Here is a 14,149-nt window from a genome sequence, read left to right on the forward strand (position 1 = left end):
TTTAAAAGAATAACTAAGCTTAGATAAAACAAAAGCAATGAAATTATTCTTGACTGAAACAAGACTACATCTCACATGCAGCTGTCTATGAAGGGGGAAGAGATGGCAGATAGAAGAAGCAATGCTAATATGCACATTTCATAAACTGAAATATACTGGTCATCTGGGCCTGTTCTATTAGGGGCTTCTCTCCTTCTCTTCTTTTGTTCTGATAAACTGTTTACATATGTGGTCAAATAATCTTAATGAGATACGGTTCACTTTCTAAATCCTTTTATCACTTTTATACCAGACTTTGAGGATTGTACGTTTTGCTGTTTTCTTTTTTTTTTGTTTTTTTTTTGTTTTGAAATTATAACTGACTAGTGGTTAAATTCTTGACTGAAACATAATAGATGATAAAATTCTGTTTAAAGATGCTGAAGGTAAAATTAGATGGTATTAGAAAAAGACATGACAAGTCAAAGGTGAGATGAACAACTCAAATCTGAACGAGTATCTTCGTTTTGATGGGCAATGAAGTCCATCTTTAATTGTTTTTCAATTATAGTTTTGTCATTTCAAAGCAGTATTTTTAATCAATGAGACATGACACGATAAAAAGTTTGTTTCTGTGCATATTATCTTTGGTTTATTGGAGGGCATTCTGTCATCATATGAAAACCAAGTGTGTACCATTTTAAAGTACCCAGAAGCATAACAAGAAAGTATTTATTGTGGCAATACTACTGTGTGCACTCTCAAATCTTAGAAAAGTTCTGATACTAACATACTCATTTATTTATTTATTTTAGTTTGTTTACCAGGGTAGTACATGGATCAGTACAGACCATTTGCAGGCAGAGCCCAGGCTCATGGCAAGCTTAAACTTGATTTGAATGTACTCAATTCATTTAGTTAATTAATTAAAGAATTAACTAATTATTTGTTAAATGGGAAAGTGATTTGGCTGAAAGAACCCTTTTCAGCCAAAATGTAGGCCAAAGGCAAGGGCACCGAATGTAGGATACCACTAAGTATATACATGCAGCAAAAAGAAGACATAAAGAACATAGGAATAAATCTAAAGCATAAATGAATACAGGTATGAGAAAAATATCACAGAACAGAAAATAATATTGAATGAGCACAAAATATGTCAAAAGGAAACTCCATGTATTCTTTATTAAGTATGACAGAGTCACTGTATGATCCTTTCAGTGCTTGTCACTGATATCATCCATAGTGTCAGTTTAAAAGACATTTGTAGAAAAACAGCTTAAAACCGATACCCTCATTTGTATTTGTCAGTCATTTGCTTTATCCTTAGCTAGACGATTGTCAGCCCCTGCCGCACTTTTCACATTCCCTGAAGTATTGAAGGTATGCTCCATATTCTGTGTACTTCATGTCCTAGGTTCTCACCTAAGTTGGAGATCAGTTTTGCTCTCATCTTGTGGTTTGATCTAACCATTAATGTGGTCATGTCCTTGGTCTACTTCTTTCACTCACTTTTCAGCCCTTGGGAGAACCACATGATCTTTTTTCTGATTCCCAGCTGGCTACCACTGAATCTCATGCAGCCTTTTCAGTTACTTCATCATGTAATTGCCTAGCTACTGCAGTTTCTTCTCTTCTGCACTTATTTGATGTTGGAGAGATCTGAGCCCTTTCTTATTTGCAATGCTGTTGGACAGGTTGACAGACGAGATCAGACAGGAGTCCCCATAGACTATGATGTTTGCAGATGACATTGTGATCTGTAGTGAGAGTAGGGAGCAGGTGGAGGAGACCCTGGAGAGATGGAGATATGCTCTAGAGAGAAGAGGAATGAAGGTCAGCAGGACTAAGACAGAATATGTGTGTGTGAATGAGAGGGAGGATAGAGGAATGGTGAGGATGCAGGGAGTAGAGGTGGCGAAGGTGGATAATTTTAAATACTTGGGATCCACAGTTCAGAGTAATGGTGAGTGTGGAAGAGAGATGAAGAAGAGAGTACATGAAGGATGGAGTGGGTGGAGGAGGGTGTCAGGAGTGATTTGTGACAGACGAGTACCAGTAAAAGTGAAAGGGAAGGTCTAAAAGAGTGTAGTGAGACCAGCTATGTTATAAGGGTTGGAGACAGTGGCAATGACAAAAAGGCAAGAGTCAGAGCAGGACATGGCAGAGTTAAAGATGTTAAGATTTGCACTTGGTGTGATGAGTGTGGACAGGATTAGGAATAAATATATTAGAGGGTCAGCCCAGATGATATTACATTGGATTGGACATGTGCTGAGGAGGGATGCTTGGTATATCAGGAACAGGATGCCAAGGATGAAGCTGCCAGGTAAGAGGAAAAGAGGATGGCCTAAGTTAAGGTTTATGGATGTGGTGAGAGAGGACATGCAGGTGGTTGGTGTGACAGAGAAAGATGCAGAGGACAGGAAAAAATGGAAACAGATGATCCACTGTGGCGACCCCTAATGGGAACAGCCGAAAGAAAAAGAAGAGATGTTATGCATCTTCTCATCTTCCAGTTACCTTCTCTAACCTTCAGAGTAACTCCATGGCTTCTACTTCCTTCCATCACTTCTAATTCCATCCCTATAAGAGCTCCCTGTAGGAAAACTTCTTGAGCCAATACTTGCCTCTGGCCTTCTCTTCACCTTCTTTAACTTTTCAGACTCAGGTCTCTGGTCTCTCTAGATCAATGTGAAGCAGACTGTAAAGGCGATTCATGCATGTGTGCATCAGTACTTCCATTTTGGAAGAATGAAAGGACTATTTCTCTGTTAAGATTTAATGTGGGCAGCAAAGGACTCTGTGTGCTTTGCCCTTCACTTTATCAAAGGCCTCTTTCAAGATACTTTAGACACTTTCTGCTTTTTAACCTCTTGCAGTTGTATAGTTAGTATAAGTTTCTCTACAAACAAAGTCTCAGTTCTTCACCTACCAGAGACTACAAAGCTTCCCCTGTCATGTAGTGTACCAAATTATTTCTGTATTTCTGTTTTCTAAGCCACTGACTTTACAGAAATAAATTGTCTGTCAGTGTACAACTCACTGTTGCATACTTCCTGTGACTATTGTTTCTATTCCTCTTTTGCTTCAAGACTTTGCAGATTTCTGCTTTTTGTTTCAGGGGATTTAACCAGACTGACAGCTCTCTTTTGATTTTCACATTCCCATTGAGCTTTTCTATCATCATCGTTTTAGACAACTTTGCACAGTGTGTTTATATCGTCTTCTGTCTGTCCATAACTAATGTGGACATTTTCTTCATTTTCTTTATCCATTTTTATTTATTCATTTATTTTAACTGTATCTAAGCATATTTGTTTACCAACGAAAGCTTACCACAAAGTAAGTCATCCATATCTGACTCCAGATTTTAACGCCGCTAACATATAATGAAAAAAAAAACATTTCATTTAGCAATGGAAAAGGATCAATATCTTTACCTTCAGTAATGATGCTGGCAGAACCTAACTCTGGGATGAAGACACTGGAACATTTAGCACCCCCTCATTGCAATGACATGGGATAAAGAGGTGATGCCATGTATGAGGGGGGAAGTGAGGTATTTTAATATAGTGAACTTGTTGTTTGTATATAAGAATCGTTAGCTCAAGAACAAGACACTGGCTGGAAACCTGCCAGTCTCTCATACTACAAGTAAAAGATACTGCAGTTTGGGCAGTTTTCTCCATCATACAGTGCATGGTTGTTTGGGGTAGGGATGCACACATTAGGTGGGGCATGGAGTAGAAGGGAGTCCTGACAGATAGCAATAGTAGGCCAGAAAAGTGTCATATGGTTCTCCTTTCTTAGGAATGGCTGAAGGTAGTTTCCTGCATGCTTATAACCTAGCCCCCTCAAGTTCCACAATTTGTCCTCCACCTCTCATGGCTGTATTGATTGTATTTGTGACAGTGTTCAGTATTTGGCACCAAGACTATAACATGGTCATTTTCACAAGATATGTCAAAAATTGGGTAAAAAATTGGGTATTTTGTCATGTTTCAAATGTATTCCAAAATACCATTTTATCGGTTCAAATGGAGTGTCTGGTTTTGCTATATAAATTAGCTTTATGAGTAAAATGTGATCATTTTAGTTATTCTATTCATTGTGTAGGTTTATTAGAACAGTTTGCTGAAATCATGGCAAATGATCAAAGATCTGATCCTATCAACAGCTGAATATGGTCTCTAAGAATCCAAGAATACCCAGACTAAAGCTTTTATGGTCTGCAGTTTTGGGACTCTGTATGTGCAATAGTGACATGTTTTAGAGTACATTTATAAATGAATCAGTAGCCATTTTCAGTATAAAGCCAAAATTTTCATCACTAAATTATACTTCCCTAGAAAACAGTCAGCAGTTCTCTGACCAGTGCTTAAGGAGTTTCTGTCTCCATCTGCCCCTGTAGCATCCAGTCCAGCAGCTGCACCACAGTCTAAGGTAGCACACTCAGGTACTTGACTTTACATAAGGAGATCACTATCATACTAGCATCAGATTAGTGCAGTATTCCCTAGTGACTCATGGTCATCATCACACTGTTATCAGATTAGTGCAGTATTCCATAGTGACTTATGGTAATCATCACACTGTTATCAGATTAGTGCAATATTCCATAGTGACTCATGGTCATCATCACACTGTTATCAGATTAGTGCAATATTCCATAGTGACTCATGGTCATCATCACACTGTTATCAGATTAGTACAGTATCCCTCACTGGGTTAAGGAAGGTCACTGTCATGCTGGTATCAAACTAATATGGTATTTCCCAGTGGGCAAGGGGCTACTGTCGTATTAGTGTCAGGTTAGTGAAGTACTCATGAGTGGGCTAAGGACACTGCCATACAGTGTCAGATTAGTACAGTATTTCCCGGTGCAGTAATGTAGTTAGGGTATGCCAAAAAGGGGAACTACCCTGGGTGCAAAGTGTTGGAGGGGTGGGGAGCAATCAGCCCATCCCAATCTCCAATGCAGTATTGACTTTTATAAGATGGCATTCCATTCGCAGTCAGTCCTGATCACTGTAGCTCTCTGAGTGTGGTCTACTGTAGCAACTTCTTGCTACATTGTAGCAATCAGTTTGCTACAGTCTAACAGTGAAAATACAAAAAAATTTTTTCAACTAAAGACTGAGCGCTGTATCGCTCTGGGCAGGCATGGTATGCACTGGAGCAACTGTTTGCTATATTTGAAGCAAGCAGTTTACTAGCGTTTTGGGGAAGAATTTTTTTTTTAACTAAAACCTGACTGCTGTAACAGTAACTCTCTGTGCAGGCAGGGTCTAAACTGTAGCAACTGGAACAAAGAAGATTCTATTACAAGTGTCAGGGTACTGTTCCCATAACTGGATTCATTACTGACACCTAGAGTAAATTTTGGTGTCACTGCAGCTAGATCATATTGTTTGACTTGGGAACTTTGCAGCTGACACTGATGTATCAAAGTTCATAGCCTAGCTGCTAAATGCCTTGCCACTCTCACCCCTACTGGCATAGTCTCTGACAAAGTATCTGGCATCAGGCTGAACCACTTAAAGACCCATACATCAAGCTCTTGTCAAAGTGTTGTAAGGATGTTCCTTGTCATGGAATGCACCACATAACCTATAGATGATGCCATTTATCACAGATTACAGAGCCTGGCAGTTCCGCAGTAGACAGTCCTAATGACATTAAATGATACTAAGATATTCAATTTATTCTGAGTTATGAACATGTGTATCCATAGGGTTATGTAGCTGCAGTTTCATAACCAGAGGTAATCTTACAGCTTGGGAGTCCTCAGATCATTGTTACATTGCTTCAGAGCTTCACAAACATTTTTAGGGAATGGAGACTACTTATTTACTTAGTGCAGCTAGCCATCTCCAGTGGTCAGGGAGTTTCTTCAGGTTTTGCTTTAGATCACATCACTATGGCCTTGTTGTCTGCTATTCCCAATTGTACTCTTACCCCTTTTTATCTTAATATACCCTTTATTTATTAAAAGCAGCAGAACAGGACCTACAGAAGATCTTTATATGTGTACAACTTGATTTTGAAAGACCATTTTATGGGCATGGACAGTCTAATCACTCTGCTAACCCTGTAGGAGTAGTTCTGGTGCTCACTTCAGGCAGTACAGTTTGGGCCTGTAATATCACAGCCATGAGAATACATGTACATATTGAAAAACTCGTGGTGGGCATGTGTACAGTGTTTCTCTAATAGGAAATGTTTACAGGCCAACCACATTTCTAGCTAATATTTTACCAAGCGTTCTACTATCTTTTCATTTACAGGTGTTATATTTTGTGCACTATTCCCCAAGATACAGAAACTCATATGTGTAGTGTATGTTAGGTATCGGCATTCCAGGCCTACACAGATTAGAAATAGAAGCAGCAGAAGGACCTACTAAATGTAAGAATGGAAAATGAAGATCTTACGCTACCAGTGTGGATTTTCTGACGAAAGTTCACCATGGAATAATTTGTTATGCTTTGTCTTCTTAATGCAGAGTTTGTGCATTTAGACGCTATAATGATATACTTCTGGGAGTATTACTGCACCCTAGGTCCACATCTAATATACAAAGATGATCATACAGATGACAGCAATGGCCAATTATTGGTCACATGTCTGCACAGAACCTAATTATAAGTGAAATAGGACTTTCTTTAAAATACATGTTAGTCTGCAGTCACTAAATATGTCCCCCTTTGAACTGGGGTGCTGTGACTATATATATTTATATAAGAACCCATCTTATTTTATTCACTTTATTTTCTATAAAAAGCATTTTCCAATGTGCCATCACTAGTTTTCTGTTGAGTAAGTAGTGGGATATGTAATTAGTATTAGTGACAGGCAACATATTAATGGAAGCATTTCTGATGAGATGTGAATGATGGGAGACTTATTGGTGCAGTCTTTATTACACTGGGCATAGAAGGTATGCTACAATATAGTATACTTAGCAATATCTTTCACAGACTCAGACAGGTAAGACAGAAATATATATTATTATGAAATGATGTCTCTGGAACGTTAAGCAGTTGATGTTCCAGATATTTAGACATAGTAAAGTTTATTTCTTTAAGACTCCAAGAATACCCAAACTTAAGCAACAGACTAAAAGTTTTCTTTAAAAAGAAGATGAGGTGCTTTAAAAGAAGATGCACCACAGACATTATAAACTCTGCTTTGAACTTCGTGTAATAATATATAATAAGAACAAAAATGACACTTGGATTTCCAGTCGCTGTTTCTGCTTCTGCAGGCACAGCAACTCTTATTTTTCTTACCGAAAGGTGTTGGAAGAGCCAGGCCCGCATGATGTTGGTGGCAACTTTTGGGAAAATCCCTCGCTTCTTGTTCCTTTTTTTGTCCCTGTCTAAATCGTCATCATCTCCTGTGCTGGGCGATGCTACACTGTTGTCTAGGCCGTCACCTGTAGGAGTGGGGGGGAGAAGAAAGAAATGAAGTCTCAGTCTCTGTGGCTTGAAATTATGGAAAAAGAGCAGTAAGGATGTCTTTTTCTCTAATATTTAGTTCCAGGTAGCTTGCTACATAACTGCCAGAAGACATCCCACTCGGTTTGTTATGAACAAGTAAGCAGGAGGTTAAATTATAGACGTATAAATGTGCAGACATCAAAAAATACCTTTGGGTCATGCTTTAAAGTGAAGATGTTTCCCTCTGTTGTTATATTTTGTCTTTTTTTTCTACTACAGAGGAACTTGACTCCACCATTAAACTGTGAGCTTGTATGAGAGTGTGTGTTTGCATGAAAGAGTGTGTGTGTGTGTGTGTGTGTGTGTGTGTGTGTGTGTGTGTGTGTGTGTGTGTGTGTGTGTGTGTGTGTGTTTGTTGGTCTGTACACTTCCATGCCTGTAGCATTCTGTCAGGACCCCTTTTTCATTTCTTAACTGTCTTGAAATGAGATTGCCAGCAACTGCTGTAACCCCGCAAAAAGACAGGAATATCTTAGAATTGCTTAGGGGTTTCATTGAGCTATACATGCAACTCCCAGATTTTAATAAGATTCACAGTTCTGACCCTGTCTTCCTCTCATTATATTTTATTTTCATTTTTAAGTACTAGTTTGGTCAAATGTAGAACAGCTAGACAGACAAAAATGGTCATCCCTAATTCATGCATGGCTTTCACAATTCCATCTGATCCCACCTCTTTCCCTGTCCTTTGCATAAATTCTATCTTAATAAACATAAATCAGTGCGTTCCATCAACAGCTGCTGCGCTTTCATATCCTCAGGCTAAAAAAAGGCTTAAAAGCCTGGCTAGAGGGGATGTAAATTATGCATCAGAGAGGAGGTATCTATTCGCTCCCACTTTGCTATAAGTTTGAATCCCTCCGCGTCCCCATACCCCTGCTTTTCCTATGCAAACACCTCATATGCACCAGGTGAATTTTCATATCAACATTACAGATTTAAAAGCAGCTCTAGAACAAAGCAAAAGGAACAAAGGGTAAAAACGAAAAAAGAGTGAGACAGAAGACAAAGAAACCCTGCCTAATCAGCATCTAGTGTGTTGGAGTTTTCTTGGAATGTGCATCATTATTTAGTTGCATGTGTTTTGTTTTTAATATTTTAATAATTTAGAGTTTTGGGACTATGCTATCACAAGACATCATGGTACCATTAGATTGAAATGAATGAAAGGACAACTGCAGTTTACAGCATATGTGTGCCTCTTTGTGTTTGTGGGGAGAAAGAGAGAGAGAGAGGCACTTTTCCATTCAGATTTTCACATTCTGGTTGTCTTGACTTGAATGTGGCAAAGCAGATAATTCTGCACTGCAATCTGCCTTTTGTGGTCAGTATCTGTTTGGTGTAGCATGAATGTGGGACAGTAAAAAGATGTACACAGGTAACTGTGAGGTGAAAATTAGTCATCATTTACTTGTGCAACAGATGACAAGAATGCCACCAGAAGGGTAGTTTGAAATATAGGGAAAATCCTTTCAAACTAGAAGCACTTATTCAGTAATATAAGATGACATACTAAAGACTACCCCTTTGCTGCCTAGTGTGTGCAGTGGTGCAGTCAGCACATTACTGAAGAAAAAGAGATAACAGGTGAGCAAGGAAGTAATAGTAACAGGTGTGTAACCATGTCTGCATGCTCAGTAATAGTGACAGGGGTGTAACTATGTCTGCATGCTCAGTAATAGTGACAGGTGTGTAACCATGTCTGCATGCTCTATAATAGTGACAGGTGTGCAACCATGTCTGCATGCTCAGTAATAGTGACAGGTGTGTAAACATGTCTGCATGCTCATTAATAGTGACAGGTGTGTAACCATGTCTGCATGCTCCGTAACAGTGACAGGTATGTAACCATATCTGCATGCTCAGTAATAGTGACAGGTGTGTAACCATGTCTGCATGCTCAGTAACAGTGACAGGTGTGTAACCATGTCTGCATGCTCAGTAACAGTGACAGGTGTTTAACCATGTCTGCATGCTCAGTAACAGTGACAGATGTGTAACTGTGTCTGCATGCTCAGTAATAGTGACAGGTGTGTAACCATGTCTGCATGCTCAGTAATAGTAACAGGTGTGTAAACATGTATGCATGCTCCATAATAGTGACAGGTGTGTAACCATGTCTGCATGCTCAGTAACAGTGACAGGTGTGTAACCATGTCTGCATGCTCAGTAACAGTGACAGGTGTGCAACCATGTCTACATGCTCAGTAATCATGACAGGTGTGTAACCATGTCTGTATGCTCCGTAATAGTGACAGGTGTGTAGCCATGTCTGCATGCGCAGTAACAGTAACAGGTGTGTAACCATGTCTGCATGCTCAGTAATAGTGACAGGTGTGTAACTATGTCTGCATGCTCTTGTCTTCATTCATGCAGTGGAAGACTGACTTGAACAGTTGGCAACTGCAAAGCTAAGGGGAAGAAGTCACATAATGACATCATTAGACCAACAGGAGGGCACAAGCTTTTAAGGAAATGGGACATACTGTTCAGCTTTCGGTAGTTAGTGGTGCATGACAAACATTGCTAGAAGTGCTTCACTTTAAGTACAGTGTGTCAGAGACATCGCTGTCACAACCACCCTTATTTATATTTTCATGTCTTCATGTTAAGGCAATGTGTGTGCAAAGCCAAATTTGTCAAAGAAAACATATTTATGTTAACAATATAACATAAATAGTTTTGTAGCAGAGGTCCAAAGGGCTCTGAGCATGTTTTGTTATACCTCAGTATTAGAAATTCCATGTACGGACCTGGCTTATATTGCAACATGGTTCCGTGTAAGGCATTTTATGCCCTGCTCTACCTTTATTCCATTCATTTCTTCCAGTTAACACACACAAAGCCTTTCAGTCCATGTATGTGGAAGCAATCATGGCCACCACCTTGGCTGACTACTCTATAGACTACTTTATATTTCAGCTGAGGACACGTTACCTATTTATGTATTTATCACCTGATGCTGGTAGCAACATAACATTTTCAATTGATAAAGACAGCAAAATATTACCTGAATTCTCCTCTACAGCCCAGAGCTACATTTTCACTAAAAGTGGCATGGGATCATTCAGATATCTTCCAATCACCAGTCTCTCCTTGGCAATAAAATGTTACCACAATAGTATTCCTAGTAATAAGGAGCTGGGCTTTAGTGTAAAGCTTGCTTTTAAATGTACTGATATCCTAAAGACCACTGTTTATCCACATCCATTTAGTAGCTACTGACAGTTCATGAGCAAAACGAAGCATGTAATGTGTAAAGCTACAACCTATCTATCAGTCTGATTCTAATCACATCTATAACAGAAATGGACATAACAAATGTTCCAGTGTTTTCATCCCTTTTTGGCTAAATGGCTGTTTTCTGAAGCTTGATTTTAGAATTTAATCTTTCATCTTCTTGTTTAATGGAAAGTGCATACAGCATTCAGGCAGATGGTCTTTCCAAAACCAAAGTAATACCAGGTAACAATGTGGAAGCCGTAATCACATGACTATATGTGAAGAGATGCTGTATCACAGCTTAAAGCCTCTCTCTTAAAGTCACTCTGGGTTGAATCTGAGCAAATCCATGCCAAATATAGTATGAAAGGTCATAGCTACAATCATTGATTCTGATACCATCACAAAAGTACAAATTCTGAAAGAAAGTTAACTGATTACTAGATAGGTATGTTTAAGTAAGATTAAAGTGACTCACTTTTCACTGTGCATGTTGCATCCTGTTACATTGCTAATACAGGAAAAGCTTTAATACATAGCTTGCCAATCTAAAGTACCCTTTACATACCCTTTTTGATACAATATTTGATAATGATAAATATTTTTGAATGTTCTGGTATGGTTCATTTAATTTCACATTTTACTCCAGGACCCACTGAGCTGCCTATCAGTTTGCCTGCACTATCTCATTCATTTTTTTTACTTTCATATGTTGCATTGCTGGATTGTTGTTTGTAACATGAGCCTTTCCAGGGACACTCAGTGTTAAAGAGGAAATAGCTCTCTATTGCTTTACAGTCTAAGACAGAGAACCAGAAAGCAGGGACCACTGATGTGATTATAAACAGCAGCACACATCACAGTAAATCAAGTCATTAGCTTACATTGACAAAGAAGGAAATCTTAAACTGCCCAGTAAACATACTTTAGTTATCCGATACAATCTTGCAGTTGCCTTACTCTCATGAAATTTCTAGGTGTGAAAAAAAGTTTGTCAAATGAAAAACATATAAATTAATAAATAATGTTAAATGATAGTTTAACTAATGATTACAAACCATATATGTGATAAAGTACAATGGGTTTGAAGGTATTTTTGGAATATTTAACAACTAAAGAAAATTAGCATCATAATTCATTAAAACACATTAATACATAAGTATATTCTTCAGAACATAAAATCAGTTTTATACTGAATATAGATAAAAGAGAGTACGTATGTGACAAGTATCATCAGTCCATTCATAATACAGCATGTATCAGTGAATGTGTCCTTAGATCCCCCAGACAATGTTAGTACACCCCTCCATAACCTTTTCACCCTTAACCAGTTCTTCTTTATTTTAAGAGCCAGCAGGTGTCCTATATAACATTACGGATATGTTTAGCACAGGAACATCTACAAAAGTATTCCATCTCCTTAATGTACCAGACTAAAAACCTGTCTAGTTAGAAACCCACTATTACAGATTAGAGAGTAACAGCTGGAGCTAAGAGACAATATTTTTAATTAAAGCAGCATATAAATTGCAACACGGTAATAACCAGTCATATAAATAAATATAATATATATATCATTTAATATAAATAGTTAAAAACTGAGAAGATGAGGGTAGCACAGTCTGGAGATTATGGTTACAGATTTATGGAAGAGTTTCTGCAGACATTTTGAAACCACATATTCCTGAACATTGTAGTGACTACCTCACAACATAGACTATCAAGTCAACTTTTAATCTCATCCCTTTTAGTGAACACTGCACTATTAAAAAACACATTTGCCTGCTAAAAAACAAGACCCGCTAACAAAATGCTAACTACTAAGATTTTAAACTAACATTTAAACTAATTGCTTTCTTTTAGGCTAGTACATAATTACTAGGAGAGCAATAAACAGCCATTGCTTTAGGAGAGGACAATTATTCAAAGATCTTGTGTGGCTTCTCAGATAGATTGTAATGATTCCTGGGATCATGACTTAATATTCCATTATCTTTCCAAGACAAATACCGCACACCAAAGTGGGTAAACCATAACCTACCACCTTGTTGTCTCATAATATCAAATGTGAAATTATAGCAAAAATCAATAAATAAATTTAAAATAACTCACATGGCACAGCTTCAATGTAGTTAACTGTCATACAAGCAGGTTAATTTCTGTTTTGTCACCAGATAAAAATAAAAAAAAAAAAGAAATGAAGAACAGTCTATCTGAAGGAAAATAACTTCAGAGCTTTTGGCAACCAAAACTTTTTTGGAATATGATAAGCATTCTTATTGGCAGGTCGACTTTTACAAATCCAGTGTGTATTGACCAGGATAGCCTTACCTACACACCCACACTGTACTCATTTATTTGGACACTGTTTTAAGAAACAACTGACAGCAGGGCAACAAGTGCAACTCATACTTTATGGTCTTCCTAGCAAACACCATAAAGGCTGCACCCTGTCCTTTTCTTTCCATTAGGATGAACATGTATAGTGTCAGGAATATCACTCCATGGCTCTGCTGCATCTTATGGCCTTACACAATAGTGGTGTATGATAGTCTTATTGCCACACCCCTTCAACATATCATTATCATATGATGAACTCATTAGCACCTATGTGGTGTGGAATGTCACACACACATCTTGCATTCCAGAGCATTTTTTGAAAAATCAACTTAAAAAACATAAGATAAACAGATGTAAATATTTTGTGAATGATAAAAGCTATTAAAAGTATACAAATAGCAATGTTATTAGTAAAAAGTATTCTTTACAATGATAATAGTCAGTGCATTCCTAGTCTTTTCCATAAATACTGTAATGTATTATAATGCACACAAATCCCAAATTATATTTTTTCTAAACGTTCACAAACAAATTTTCATATCTTGAAAATTATACAACCTAGTCATATTATTTTTAGAACATTTTTGTTAACCAGACATACGCTTTCACATGACAAAAAATCCTCTTTAAGTGCATGTTTACTGAGATGTTTACAAAAATATAAAAACGTGTTTAATTGTATAATTATCAAAACAAATAATAGTGGATAGCTCTCAAGATATGCAACTTACAGTGCAAATATTAAAGACAGTTTTCTTTAATAACATCCAGTGTTTCACTGAATATCATGCAACAGTTTGTAAAGTACTTGTTTTTTGAAGTATTAAGGACATACAGAAATATTTCTTATTTTCATAATTACTAACAATCAACTTGCAATATTTCCAGTATAGTGTCATATAAGCCAGCATTTTCAGTGAATTGTCCCATCTCCCACACTGGTGTTTCACACTATACACTTCAATAAATGTAGGTCTCTCAGTTATGGAAATATGAACATAAATAGGAACATATGAATAATTAATGTCAGAGATTAATTTCTCCACTGCAGGACATCCTAGAATAACAATCTTAGTGTCATTTTGCGAATAACTCCTTGCCCT

The 14,149-nt window shown here is 37.6% G+C and overlaps 1 protein-coding gene across 6 annotated transcripts in view; it reads right to left on the bottom strand.

Moving 5' to 3' along the window:
• Positions 1-14,149, bottom strand: part of LOC122811202 (homeobox protein meis3-like) — a 524,011-nt gene that overhangs the window by 146,652 nt on the left and 363,210 nt on the right. For all 6 annotated transcript variants that reach the window (XM_044083008.1, XM_044082923.1, XM_044083256.1 and 3 more), the window contains one exon: positions 7,275-7,420. In XM_044083008.1, the coding sequence (XP_043938943.1) occupies positions 7,275-7,420 (146 nt within the window). The remainder of the gene's footprint in view (positions 1-7,274; positions 7,421-14,149) is intronic.

Source organism: Protopterus annectens, chromosome 1.part0, assembly GCF_019279795.1.
Source record: "Protopterus annectens isolate FY-2018-M chromosome 1.part0, PAN1.0, whole genome shotgun sequence".
Classification (NCBI taxonomy): domain Eukaryota; kingdom Metazoa; phylum Chordata; order Ceratodontiformes; family Protopteridae; genus Protopterus; species Protopterus annectens.